General features: G+C 48.5%; 1 protein-coding gene across 1 annotated transcript in view; it reads left to right on the forward strand.

Moving 5' to 3' along the window:
• Mei1 (meiotic double-stranded break formation protein 1) overlaps nt 1–12,068 on the forward strand; it is a 66,566-nt gene extending 54,498 nt beyond the window's left edge. Inside the window, exons 23-31 of the mRNA XM_036208431.1 lie at nt 2,465–2,575; nt 3,123–3,283; nt 5,396–5,477; nt 5,638–5,813; nt 8,866–8,947; nt 9,651–9,757; nt 10,614–10,745; nt 10,899–11,011; nt 11,865–12,068. Coding sequence (XP_036064324.1) covers nt 2,465–2,575; nt 3,123–3,283; nt 5,396–5,477; nt 5,638–5,813; nt 8,866–8,947; nt 9,651–9,757; nt 10,614–10,745; nt 10,899–11,011; nt 11,865–11,910 — 1,010 coding nt within the window. The 3' untranslated portion in view covers nt 11,911–12,068. The remainder of the gene's footprint in view (nt 1–2,464; nt 2,576–3,122; nt 3,284–5,395; nt 5,478–5,637; nt 5,814–8,865; nt 8,948–9,650; nt 9,758–10,613; nt 10,746–10,898; nt 11,012–11,864) is intronic.
• The last annotated feature ends 506 nt before the right edge of the window (nt 12,069–12,574 follow it).

Raw genomic sequence — 12,574 nt, forward strand, 5'->3', positions numbered from 1 at the left:
ACCCCGTCTCGAAAAACAAAACAAAACAAACAAACAAAAAAAAATTTATTTTTTTTATTATTGTGATCCCAGAACTTAAAAGGGAGAAGGATCAGGAGCTCAAGATCATCCTTTGTTATTTAGTGAATTCAGGGCCATCCTAGACTGCATTAAATGCTAACTCCTGTCTCGAGTATGTATGTATACATGTGAAATATAGTAGACATTTACACACTGTTCTTGAGTCCTTCCGTCTGAGAGAGGAAAGGACTGTTTCCGGAGTAGAGATGCTGTTGAGGGGAGACTTCTTGCCCAGTTGACCACAAGCCGGTGAGAAGTCAGAGTGTGATGTGGCCGCCATAAACTGGAAAGAGACTTGGGTAGGATCAGAATGGTGGTGGAGAGGAGGGTGGGGCTCCCAGGAAGAGGGGGAAAAGTTGTCTAGAATGCTGCTCTTTGGTATCATGACGCCCTGGTTAGGAATGCAGACGAGCAGTCCAGCTGGCCAGAATGGTTACAGAGCTAATCTGGCGACTGAATATTTTTTGTTTTGTTTGTTTGATAACCCATGATCGCTGCAAACTTGCAATTGTTTTTGCCTCAGCCCCTTGAACACTGGTTATTATTACAGATGCACACTACCGTGTCTGGCCTGAGCCAAATCTTTCTGAACCAATGTTCTAGCTCATCCTTCCTCTCAACCACTTTTCTTGCCCAATCAGAGGCTGTCATGAAGAGTTCCATCTTCAGGGCCTTTTCACATCGTTGTTCCTTGCTTAAATAGGGATATTTCCTCTAGGCAGCCTCAGCTGTGTGTCTTACCACTCAGGGAAGGAGCCACAAAACTGACATTTATTATTATTCCGTGTGTGTATGGTTTGCATGTGATCACGGACATGCTTCAGCACATGTGTGGAGGTCAGAGGTTAACTCTGTGGAGCCAGTTCCCTCCTTATGTCGTCTTGTAGGTTCTAGGGAGTGAACTCCAGTTTTCAGGCCTTGTGGCAGGTGCTTGGACACACTGAGCCATCTCACCGACTCTCTTGATTTAAACTTTGGTTGCTTACACCACAGCTCCTTATAATCTCGTTCCGTATGTGTTTTTGTCTGGTCTGTCACCCATTTGGGGGACATCCCTGTACTCACATACATGGTGGACCAAATTCATCAAGGGAGCATGTCACCCCACATGGAGAAAGATGGCTACCCTGGGATTTCTCCATGGATGCTCCACCCTCCGATGGCTTAAACTGAATTGTGTATCTTACCCACCTCTAGCAGAGGCCATGCAATTGTTCCACTTTGCATCATCTTTGGTTCTACAATGTTTGTAATGCTGCATCCCTCTTCTTGGGGAGATGTAAGGAAATGTCTGTTCAGCTCAGATGGGGCTCTGACAGACCAAAGAGGATTCCCTCCCAGTTCAGCCCATGAGGTTAGTGGGATTAAGAACATGGCTAACTCAAAGGCAACAGCACCATTGAAAAGCCTAGCCGGGCGGTGGTGACGCACGCCTTTAATCCCGGCACTCGGGAGGCAGAGGCAGGCGATCTACAAGTGAGTTCAAGGCCAGCCTGGTCTACAGAGTGAGTTCCAGGACAGCCAGGGGCTGCACAGAGAAACCCTGTCTTAGAAGAAGAAGAAGGAGAAGGAGGAGGAGAAAGTGGAGGAAGAGCCATGCCCCAGCATGGGCAGTTCATGAAAGCCTGCAACACTAGAATCCCCGGCCTGAAATTTGGAGGCTGAATAGGAGTCGAGTTAGCCAGAAAGCAGCAATACAAGAAAGAGAACACACCAGATAAAAGTGTCTACCTGTACCCAGAGACTTCTAGAGGTTGAGGCAGGAAGACTGTAAACTCAAGATCAGCCAGGACTGTACAGCAAGATTCTGTGTTTTAAAAAGGAAAGCTTTGGAGTGGTGGTGTGCACCTGTAATCCCAGCACTTGGGAGGCAGAAGCAGGAGGATCAAGGGGGTCATTACCACCATCAGTGACTAGTCCAGGATACACAAGGCTTGTCTTAAAAAGCAGAGAGAGGGTGGAAGGAAGAAGGAAGGGGTAGAGGCAGGAGGATAGCAAGTGTAGGACTTGTCCATCCAGCGTCACAGAACTCCCTTGGGAATGCAGCGGGGATGGTTAAGTGGCTGGGCAGTCTTAGGGAGTGAGGACCACTGCTGAGGCAGCAGGCTGACACATGCATGGTGAGAGGATTTCCCTTGACAAGCGAACTCCTAACAGTGTGTTCAGGCCGCCAGTTGGCTGTGGGTCGCTTATGTGGCTTATACAGACAGAGCGTGTGAACAGAGATCCCTTCAAGTTTGTCACCGTCCTTCTCTCCACTAGCTGTACCATAATGTCTGTGTTCTCCCCCGAGACTGGCATCTGGAGTTCGCCAGCTGTTGGCCAACATCTGTGCGAAGTCTAAAAGTACTTAAACCATGGAGTACTGTGTCCTAGGCTACCTAGGGTCTCTGGTTTCTTGCAGTCAGCAAGCTGTGTGGGAAGTGCAGCCCTGCAGATGTGGACATCCTGCAGCCCTCCTTCAGCTTCTTGTACTGGAGTCTTCATAGGACCACACCCAGTAGCCAGAAAAGAGGTACAGGGGCCCAGGCCTCACCGAAGAGGCCAGTGGCAGGGGTCCTTGGTGGCCTTGGGGTTTTCTTCTTAAAACATATTGAGGTGTCTGTATGTGGTTGGTGATGATGAGACCCTCCAGTTCTCGGGGAGAGCTGAGGATCGAACCCAGGGCCTTGCACTTGCTAGGCAAGCACTCTACCACTGAGCTAAATTTCCCAACCTTTTTTTTTAGATTTTTTTTTTTATTATTATGTATACAGAAGAGGGCACCAGATCTCATTACAGATAGTTGTGAGCCACCATGTGGGTGCTGGGAATTGAACTCAGGACCTCTGGAAGAATATTCGGTGCTCTTAACCTCTGAGCCATGTCTCCAGCCCCGACCCTCCAGTTCTGATAGTCTGTGATTCTCCAATGTGCAAGGCTCTTTAGGTCCCCTCGACGAGCCGTGTTTGTTTATTTCTATGTGCCCGAAGCCCTACTCAACACCATAGTAGGTACTCAATACCATAGAGGTGTTGGGCTAGACGGCCGCCCCTCCCCTCTTCCCCCTCTTCCCCCTGAAGCTGCTGCTGTACTGCTGAGCAGCACCGCCTTGGTGGAGCTTCTGGAGAAGATGCTGGCGCTTACCTGGACAGAAGTGGGCTCTCCCAGGACTCCACTGCTCTGCTCTGCCTGGCTGCTCACTGCCTCCTTCTCTGCCCAGCAGCAGGATGGCAATTTGCAGGTTAGTGTCTGGTGCCATGTCTTTGGGACATGAGCCAGCACTTGAAGAAGTCCTGAGTTCTGTCCCCAGCTCTGTGGCATATTAGCTGTGTGGCCTTGGCAAAATGCTTAACTATGCTGAGTTTCAGAATTCTTACCTACAAAGTGGGAATCGAGGGAGTCAGGGTTACCGACAGCTGGGTTGAAATTACTCTTCACAAACGGATCCCCTCCATGTCAGGCTGTATTCTGAGCACAGAAAAAATAAAAATGCCTAGAGCATTGGCCCTGGCCTTAGGGAATGTGTTTTCTAAGTCAAGCCTTGAAGGAAGACTCTGTTGGGCAAAGGGGGTGGGCAAAGGTGCTCCAGGGCAGAGTACAATATGAGCACAGGCTCCGCTTCGGACCTGGGTACGGATTTAGTGATGAGCCGGTGAGTGTGGCTAGAATGAGGGACTGAACAAATAGACCGGCTTAGACAAGAAGAGCCAGCTGTGACCTTGTAGTGCCCAGTGGCAAGACGCAGAGTGCCACAAGTAGTTAGTTGTCATTGTCCCTGCTGGAGGTGGGTGCACAGAAAACCTCGTGTCCTTCCGGAGGACCTTGTCAGCACAGTGCCCTCTGTGAGCGCCACTCTCTGCTAGTTCGTATTCAAGTATCTCTTCCCCAAGCTGCCCCTCGAGGTCTGTCTCCGAGTATCTGCGCAGCACCACAGCACTGCCAGGCTAGTGATGGCCACAGTTCATCCGTTAGAAGGGAAATCAGTTTGGGCTCCTGTGGTAGTGACAGACTCTGGCAGTTATGTGCTGAGGCAGACTCTGCATGGTGTTACCTGGGTTGATTTTTGTTTATTCTTTCTTTCTTTCTTTCTTTCTTTCTTTCTTTCTTTCTTTCTTTCTTTCTTTCTTTCTTTATTTATTTATTTATTTTTGGGGGGGAGCTGAGGATTGAACCCTGGGCCTTGCACTTGCTAGGCAAGCGCTCTACCACTAAGCTAAATCCCCAACCCCTTATTATTTATTTATTGATAACAGGATTCCTCTATGTAGCCCTGGCTGGGGCTTGCTATGTGGGTTGCTATGAGCAACCTATGGATTAGGTTGATCTCCACCTCACAGAGATTAAAGACATGTATAACCATGCCTGTCTATTTATTTATTTATTTTTTAAATTTTATTGAGATAGGGTGTCACGTAACCCAGACTGGCCTCAGATTTGTTATGTAGCTGATTCTGGCCTTTAACTCCTCATCCACCTGCCTCTACCTCCCAGATGTGGTTTTCTAGGTGTGAGTCCCTGTGACTGTCTCATGGTTGACTCAGACCAGAAACCTTCCCTGTTTTTCTTTGTAAGGAGCTTGGGCCACTTCTGTGGTGATGTGCCTGGGTAGAAGCCTGCTCCTCCTTCCCTCTTCTTGACCGTGCCTGGCTGACAACCTGCTCCGACCCAGCTCCACGGTCCTAATTCAGTCTAGGATGTTTAAGGAATTTCTTTGTGCTGGACTCTGAGCCAACAGAGTAGTAATTGCTGCCCTCCGACGGCTCATGTTCTGGTGGAGGAGAGCAGAACAGACTGGCTTTGAACCTTTGAACCTGCCACCCTGTCTAGCTCTCAGTTTGGACATTAGGCTCATGTTTACTTACGGCACTCCTGAACCAGTCTCCAAAATAACTCTGGATGTAGTGAAAGCAGGAAGCACTGCTAGGGCAGGTTGAGGGAGACGCAGTGACTTGCGCACTACATTTATATAGTGATTCGCTGTATAGTTCAGGCTGGCCTCAAACGTGTAATCCTCCCCTCTCAAGAGGACAGCAGGCATGTGCCACCAGCCTTGGCTAGAGCCAAGGTTTTGATTTGGTGTGTCATTCTCTGGGTCTTCTGACTTAGGTGAGTAGAGCTAGAAATCAAACCACACATGAGGCTGAGAAGGAAGGCTTCCTGGAGGCTGTTGATGTCCGGGATGACTTCAGAGGGGAGTTAGTTCTCTAGGCGAAGGCTTGATTGTCCTCCTCACACCCCTGACGTCAGGATGTCTTGATGTAACAGGTGTAACAGGAAGTGGGCAGGCCATTTTCTACCCCTCGTCTCCAGAACACTGATTGGGCTTAGCCCTTTCCACCCGCTTCTCTTCCAGGTTCATCAGACGTTATCTGTGGATCTGAGCCAAGTGTTGAAGGCTCTCAGCTTTCCAAAGAAAAAATCTGCACTGCTGTCAGGTATGGTGTGGACTTCCCAGCAGGAGAAAAAGCCCTCCCCTCAGATTCTGAGATGGGACCATGCACCCAGACCATAATTATTTATCAGCACCATTTCCCCTTCTGGGTAGAAGATGGGGGAGTGGGGAGGAACCGGGTGTCAAGAGTCTCCCCTTTCCAGCTGCCATCCTGCGATTCCTGCGGACAGCCCTGCAGCAAAGGTTTTCTTCGGCCTTGGTGGCCTTGGTGCCCTCAGAGGGTCAGCTGACGCCAACTCCTGAGGACACTGTCCTAGCTCCACTGGGAACATCACAAGTGCTCTCCCTGCTCATCGGCCTTCAGAACCTCCTGGTGCAGGTCAGGCTCTGGCTGAGTGGGCCTCCGGCAGTGGGAACTCCTGGTTTCAGGGCAGCAGGACAAGATGGCTTTCTCTCGGGAGACTCATGTTTCCATCAGAGGCAGCCATTGTGTCATCTACGTGAAATCCCAGCGCTTGGGAGGTGGAGGCAGGAAGACCGGGAGTTCAGAGATCATTGTATTCCAGATCTCTAGAGGAACAGAACAGATAGAATGAATATGTAGTAAAAAGAGTCTATTAGATTGGCAGACGAGAGACAGTTCTGATGTCAACTGTGGCTGGCTCCACACTGGAGAGCTGGGAATCAGTAGCCACTTACCGCGAGGCTGGCTACATCCGTGGGCCCGTTCCAGCACTGAATGCCTAGAGGATTTCCGAAGAGCTGCTGGTCTTCCTGCCATGTTGGAAGGCTGAAGAGACTGATGCCAGTGAAGGATGGATAGCGTAGAAGGGCTGACTTCGTGAAACATAAGCCTGTAGGCACAAAGCACCAGCTGCCCCTCTGACCTGCTTCCAGCGGGGCCTCCATGGCCACAGTGATGCCACACTTCTTCTACCTCAGTTAGCCTGATCAGGAGAATCCCTCAGAGGTGTGCCCAGATTCAGTGAGGCTGAAAGCAAGGTTAATCATCACTGTTATCATTAAAATATAGAGAATTCAAGGCTAACCTGGGCTATCTGAGACCCTGTCTAAACCAAACCAAACCAAACAAAAACCCAGCAATGATAACCAAAGCCTGAGTTGGTTCCTGACTGAGAAGTGTGGGGTACTAATGGCTTCAAACACAGAGTCTCAGGCTAGAGAACCTCTCCCTTAGCTCAGCTCTGTGCTCCTAGTGTCCCCTTTAATCTCACGGGCTGCATGAGCAGCAGCTCCAGGCTGATATCCTTAATGGAAAGAAATTCTTTCCCTGAAGTTCCTGGAACTGAGTCTCCTTAGCCTGGAGGAGGGTATAATCACCATGCTAGCTTGGCCTGGTTAATGCCTCCTGGAAGCTGGAACATATATGGTTGACTCTGTGCAGCCTACATGGACTGAATGAGAGGTGACGGATGCTTCTCCAAAGTAAAATTGTTTTCAAGAGAGAATGGATCCTAGCCAAGCAGAACGGATGTCTCCCCCTCTTAAAAAATTTTTTTGGGGGGGAGGTTGGGGATTTAGCTCAGTGGTAGAGCGCTTGCCTAGCAAGTGCAAGGCCCTGGGTTCAATCCTTAGCTTTAAAAAAAAAAAAACAAAAAAAAAAAAACCAAAAAAAATTTTTTTTTTTTTGAGACGAGGTCTTATGTAGTTCTGGCTTGCCTTGAATTCCTGATCCTCCTGCCTCTGCCTCCCAGTGCTGGGATTCAGGTGTGTACCACCACTCCCAGTTCTGAAGAAAGTAGCTCTTACTACTATAGTACACGTTTGGATGTGGATAAATAAAGGTTTCTGGGTCAATACCCCAAAATGGGACTGTTGGGTCAAATGATATATTAGTGATTCATTTGTTTCTCTGTAATGAGTTACCAACATAGTGATATAAACACCCCTACAGTCCTGTTAGTCCCTCATAGTCCTGCAGGCAGGTCAGAAGTTTGGGTGAACTCACTATATAGGTCAGTGGTGTCTTTGTGTAGTTTAGGGATCAAACCCAGTGTTCTCACACACTAAGCAAGAACTCCGTAACTGGGGTTTTCCATGTGGACCCACATACTAAAATCAGTGTTGGCCAGGCTGGGAGCTCATAGGGGGAAGTGAACTCTTCCCAAGGGCCTCTTTCAGCTCTTGAAGGCTGTTCACGTTATTTCTGACACAATCCTTCCATTTTCAGTACCACAATGGCACATGAGTCTTACACTTTAAGTCGCTCTGGTTCTTCCTCCGCGGGGCGGAGAAAGCTTCCAATAGGCTCACAGGGCTGTCAGTCTTCAATTTTAGCTTTATCTCATAGTAGTATTAATTTGCATCTCCCTAATGACTGGTGATAGTGAATTTTTTCATGTGTTTGTCAGAGTATAAAGTTTTGTTGGATAAAGGTTCTGATGTTTAAAAAAAAATAATTGATACCTACTGGTTTAGCTACACTCAAGATACCTTTTAGTGGGCCCCAGGGTCCATTTCCTTTTCTGAAACAAATCACTCTTTCAAAAAAGGGTGACTCAGTGGTTTGGAGAGGTGGTCAGTGCTTCGGGGTACTCTGTTCTCTTGCAGAGGACCTGGATTCGGTTTCCAGCATTCACATGGTTGACAACAAGCATCCGTAACTCCAGTTCCCAGAGAACCAATGTCCTTTTCTGGCCTCTGTGGGTACTGCGTTCACATGGTATGCTTTCATACATACACACACACACACACATATATATAAATAAATATAAATAAATCCTTGGGGGCTGGAGAGATGGCTCAGTAGTTAAGAAAGAGCACTGGCTACTCTTGCAGAGGACCCTGGTTCAGTTCTCAGCAGCCACATGGTCGCTCACATAGGCTGCAACACCCTCTTCTGGCCTCTGAGGGCACCAGGCACTATGCATATAGTGCATAGACTTACATATGGGCAAAACACTTAGACACATAAAATAGAAGTAAATAAATCTTTTTTTTTTTTTTCAAGTTTGTTACACCTGAGTGCCTTGTTGTGCCCCTAATCTTAGCACTTGGGAAGTAGAAGCAGGAGGATTGCCACAGGTCAACCTGATCTCCACAGCAGAATCTAAGTCAGCTAGGTATATGATAGTGAGACCTGTTTCTAGAAGAATAAAGAGGGATGCTTCACAAAAAGGTGTTACTTAATAGAAGCATTGTGCACTGTATGTGACAGATGACTAACATACATTCAAAATTTATCTACAGGACTGTGTTCCATATCTGAAAAACTTAATCTAAATAACTAAAAAAAAACCCCAACCTTTTCTTTATTAAAACTAAGCCTTATTGGTATATATATATATATGATGATGATGATCCTGGAGTTTGAGGCCAGACTGGACTACATGAGATCCTGTCTCAGAAAAACAAATAAATCCTGACCCCTAATTCTGTTTTTGTTTTTTGTTTTGTTTTTTCTCCCCCAGAAAGACCCTCTGTTATCTCAAGCCTGTGTTGGCTGTCTGGAAGCCTTGCTTGACTACCTGCATGCCAGGAGCCCCGACCTTGGTAGAAACCTTCTTTATTCTCTCATTTTCCCATGATCAAGACTGGAGGGGGCTGGGCAGTGGTGGCGCACGCCTGTAATCTCAGCACTTGGGAGGCAGAGGCAGGCGGATCTCTGTGAGTTCGAGGCCAGTCTGGTCTCCAAAGTGAGTTCCAGGAAAGGCACAAAGCTACACAGAGAAACCCTGTCTTGAAAAACAAACAAAAAAATTGGAGGGAATGAACGCTGCTATCCTCCTGCCCCATTGCTTTCCCAGCACTGCAAAGGACACTGTCATGCCCATTGTACAGATGTGGGCACTGAGTGTCAGCGTTATGCCTAAACATAGTCACAGTGTTCTGAAGTCGCAGACACCTTCCAGTTGTCTACCTCCCCTAGTCTTGGTATAGACTCTCACTGAGAGTCCATATAGGTGGGTAGAAGTCCAGGCAAGAGACCTCATGAACCCAGCCTGCCTAATTTCCTGTCTGCAACTGTGCAGCCTTCTTTTTTATTTATTTATAATAATAATAATAAAAATAAAATTTTTTTGGAGCTGAGGATCGAACCCAGGGCCTTGCACTTGCTAGGCAAGCGCTCTACCACTGAGCTTAATCCCCAACCCTTTTTTTTTTTTAAAGCCAATAGGAAAAACTCCTCTTTGGGCATGCTCCTGGGTCTCTAGAAGAACAGCATTAACTACTTGAGGACTGATGTTTCTTGCAGCACTTCATGTGGCCTCCCAGCCCTGGAATCGGTTTTTGCTGTTCACCCTCTTGGATGCTGGAGATAATTCCTTCCTCCGACCTGAGATATTAAGACTTATGACTGTGGTAAGTGCAGAAAGGATAGTCCTGTGGTCGGAAGGTATCAGCAGGGTGCTGCTAAAGAGGTCCAAAACATGACGGTATTTTAGGTGACCCTAATCTTCAAGGAGCAGAGGAGTTAGGTAGCCTTCACTCTACAAGAGACCTGCCCAGGGACTTCCTGTGAATAGCTACCTCTAACCTTAGGACACATTTTCTCTTATTTCTTTCGTGAAACAGTGAGCAGGGTTGTTGCCACATGACAGGTCCAGGTACTAAGCCACCCACATACTCTGCCTCCAGAGGTCTCTCATTCTAGGAAAGGAGAAAGACAAGTAAATGCATAACTAAGTGTGGTATTTTGGACGATAGAGCATTTGGCACATAATTCTTGTTGAATAAAGAACAAAAGGAACAAGCTCATGGGTGACAGCAAAGCTCCCCCCAAACCAACCCGAGGTGCAAACAGAGAAAAGTAATCGCTTATGTGAAGAGTAGGTGATGTTTCAGCCGAAGCTCAAAGGATCCATAGGCAGAAGGAGGCAGTGGTCTGGGAAGTGAGATGAGTGTGGAAGGGTCAAGAGCACATAGGGAGGTGACAGGATCCACCACACTAAGTCCATCTTGGCCAGGAGTTTGCCGTGCAAGGCTGGGGGAGGAGGGAGCCTGATGCAGAAGTCACTGAGGCCAGCTCTCCCGGCACCGCAGTCTACCTCACCTGCCCTGTTCTCCCGTGAGACAACCCCACCTTCTCACCAGTGCAGAGCTTAAAAGCAGGACCCTGACTTGAGAATGCTGTTCCCCGCTCAGTGCCGGGCACAGCGATACACAGAAACGGCACCTCCTCTAATTACAAACGCTTGGGGCTTTTCTTCTGGGCTAGTTTGTGCAGTACAGGAGCAGCAACATCCTCTCTCGGGAAGAGGTGGGTCTCATTTTGCAAGGTGCAGCTTTGACTGACCTGTCAGCTCTCCCAAGTGATACACTCAAGGCCCTGCATGGCTTCTTCCTGCAGGTGAGTGGAAAAAGGATGCTATGCAGTTGTATGAGGCTAGACCATCTCTGCGGAGGGTGGAAGCTTGGGTCACTTAAGCCATTGGGAAGTCAAGAATATGGGTGGTGGGGGACAGTTAGAGAGGTCCTGTCTCTCCTGTCCTTTCTCCCATAGGTCCAGAATGTGGGTCTCCTGACTGACCACAACACAATGCAGACCTTGCAGGCCTCCTTGGAGGGCCTTCGCTCCAGCACCTTCCCAGCCCAGCCACCCCTTCAAGACATGCTGTATCCTTTCTTGCATGTGGAGGCTTTGGCCTGGGCAACATCACCAAGGCCATGAAGGCTGTAGCACTATGCTTTTCCCTAGTCCAAGTAGGGAGGGCTGGTGAGTGATACGTCCTAAGAAAGCCTGGGGTTGAGACCAGTCATGGTAGCACATACCTGTAAATCCCAGCACTCAGGAAGCTGAGGCAAGAGGATCTCAAATTTTCATGCCAGCCTGGGCTACATAGTAATACCTTGTCAAAGAGAGAAAGGAGAGAGAGATACTAATCTCAGCACTCAGGAGGAAGAAGGCAGAGCTCTGTGAGTTCAAGGTCAGCTTGGTCTACAGAGAGAGTTCCAGGACAGCCAGGGCTGTTACACAGAGAAACCGTGTCTCAAAAAATGGGGGAAGAGGGAAAGAGCAGAGGAGAAAGGGGCAGGGAAGAATAAAGCCTGGCTGTCTTGGAGGCCGGAATTCCCTAGGTTGTGATGTGCTGGAGACATTATAGTGCCTGTGTGTGTGTGAGGAGGAGGAATACTTCAAAATTGTAGAAGCATCAATGCTTTTTTAAAAAATGATTTATTTCTACTTTATGTGCATTTGGGTTTTGTCTGCATGTATGCATGTGTGAAGGTGTCAGATCCCCTGGAACTGGAGTTACAGACAGTTGTGAGCTGCCATGTGGGTGCTGGGAATTGAACCCGAGTCCTCTGGAAGAGCAGCCAGCGCTCTAAACTGCTGAGCATCCCTCCGGCCCGGCATCCATCCTCTTATCTGGCAGTTTTTGCCCCTTTGGGCTCTGGAAGTGCGAGGTTCCCTCCCTGCCTCGTTAGCTCCATCCCTCTTCTATTCTCCTCTCATGCTTCACACCAGCTGCCTTGGAGGTGTGTCTGTCTCCCTGTCCCACATCAGAGACTGAGCCTTCAGGACATAAAGGCCCAGACACAGAAAGAAGTGAGACCTATAGACAAACTCAGGACAGTTGTTGGTGGGAAAAGGACAATCTCAGTCCTTCATCTGGAGCCGTGTTTACTCCTCCGTGGAAATGGACTCAGGAAATAAAACAAGGCATTCACATTCCTGTGTGGGCTTCCGTTCTGAACTCATCTTTCTGGAACTTGTTCCTCAGCTAGTCAGTTGGACACTGGGTTGTTTCAATAAAGGATGGAGAGAGCCAGAATGGAGATAGCATTTAAGGAGCATGTGCAGAGTGCCTCAGAGTAGTTTGTTCGTAGAGGACATGAGGTGGACCCTGAGCTGGGAGGGCAGAGAAAGGCCTTGTGGTTGGAACTTGAGAGGTACTTTACCTCAGATGGCCATGGGGAGAGGTTTAAATCTCAGGCAAAGAAAACCAAACCCTCAGCCTGCCTCGCCGAGCAGAGCTGCCTCAGCTCCCCTGGCTCCAGCCAGCGCTCTCAAAGCCCTTTTCGGTACCCAGTGTCGCTGGCTGCTGGCAGACAAGTCTGCGCACATCTGTTGTCTATCAGCCCAGCCTGGGCCTCTGTGTTCTAACTGACCACTCCACCTGTCTTCTCCGTGTCTAGCTGCCCTGACACCCCCCAGCCCCGAGCAAAAACTGAAGA

This window comes from Onychomys torridus, chromosome 16, assembly GCF_903995425.1.
Source record: "Onychomys torridus chromosome 16, mOncTor1.1, whole genome shotgun sequence".
NCBI lineage: Eukaryota > Metazoa > Chordata > Mammalia > Rodentia > Cricetidae > Onychomys > Onychomys torridus.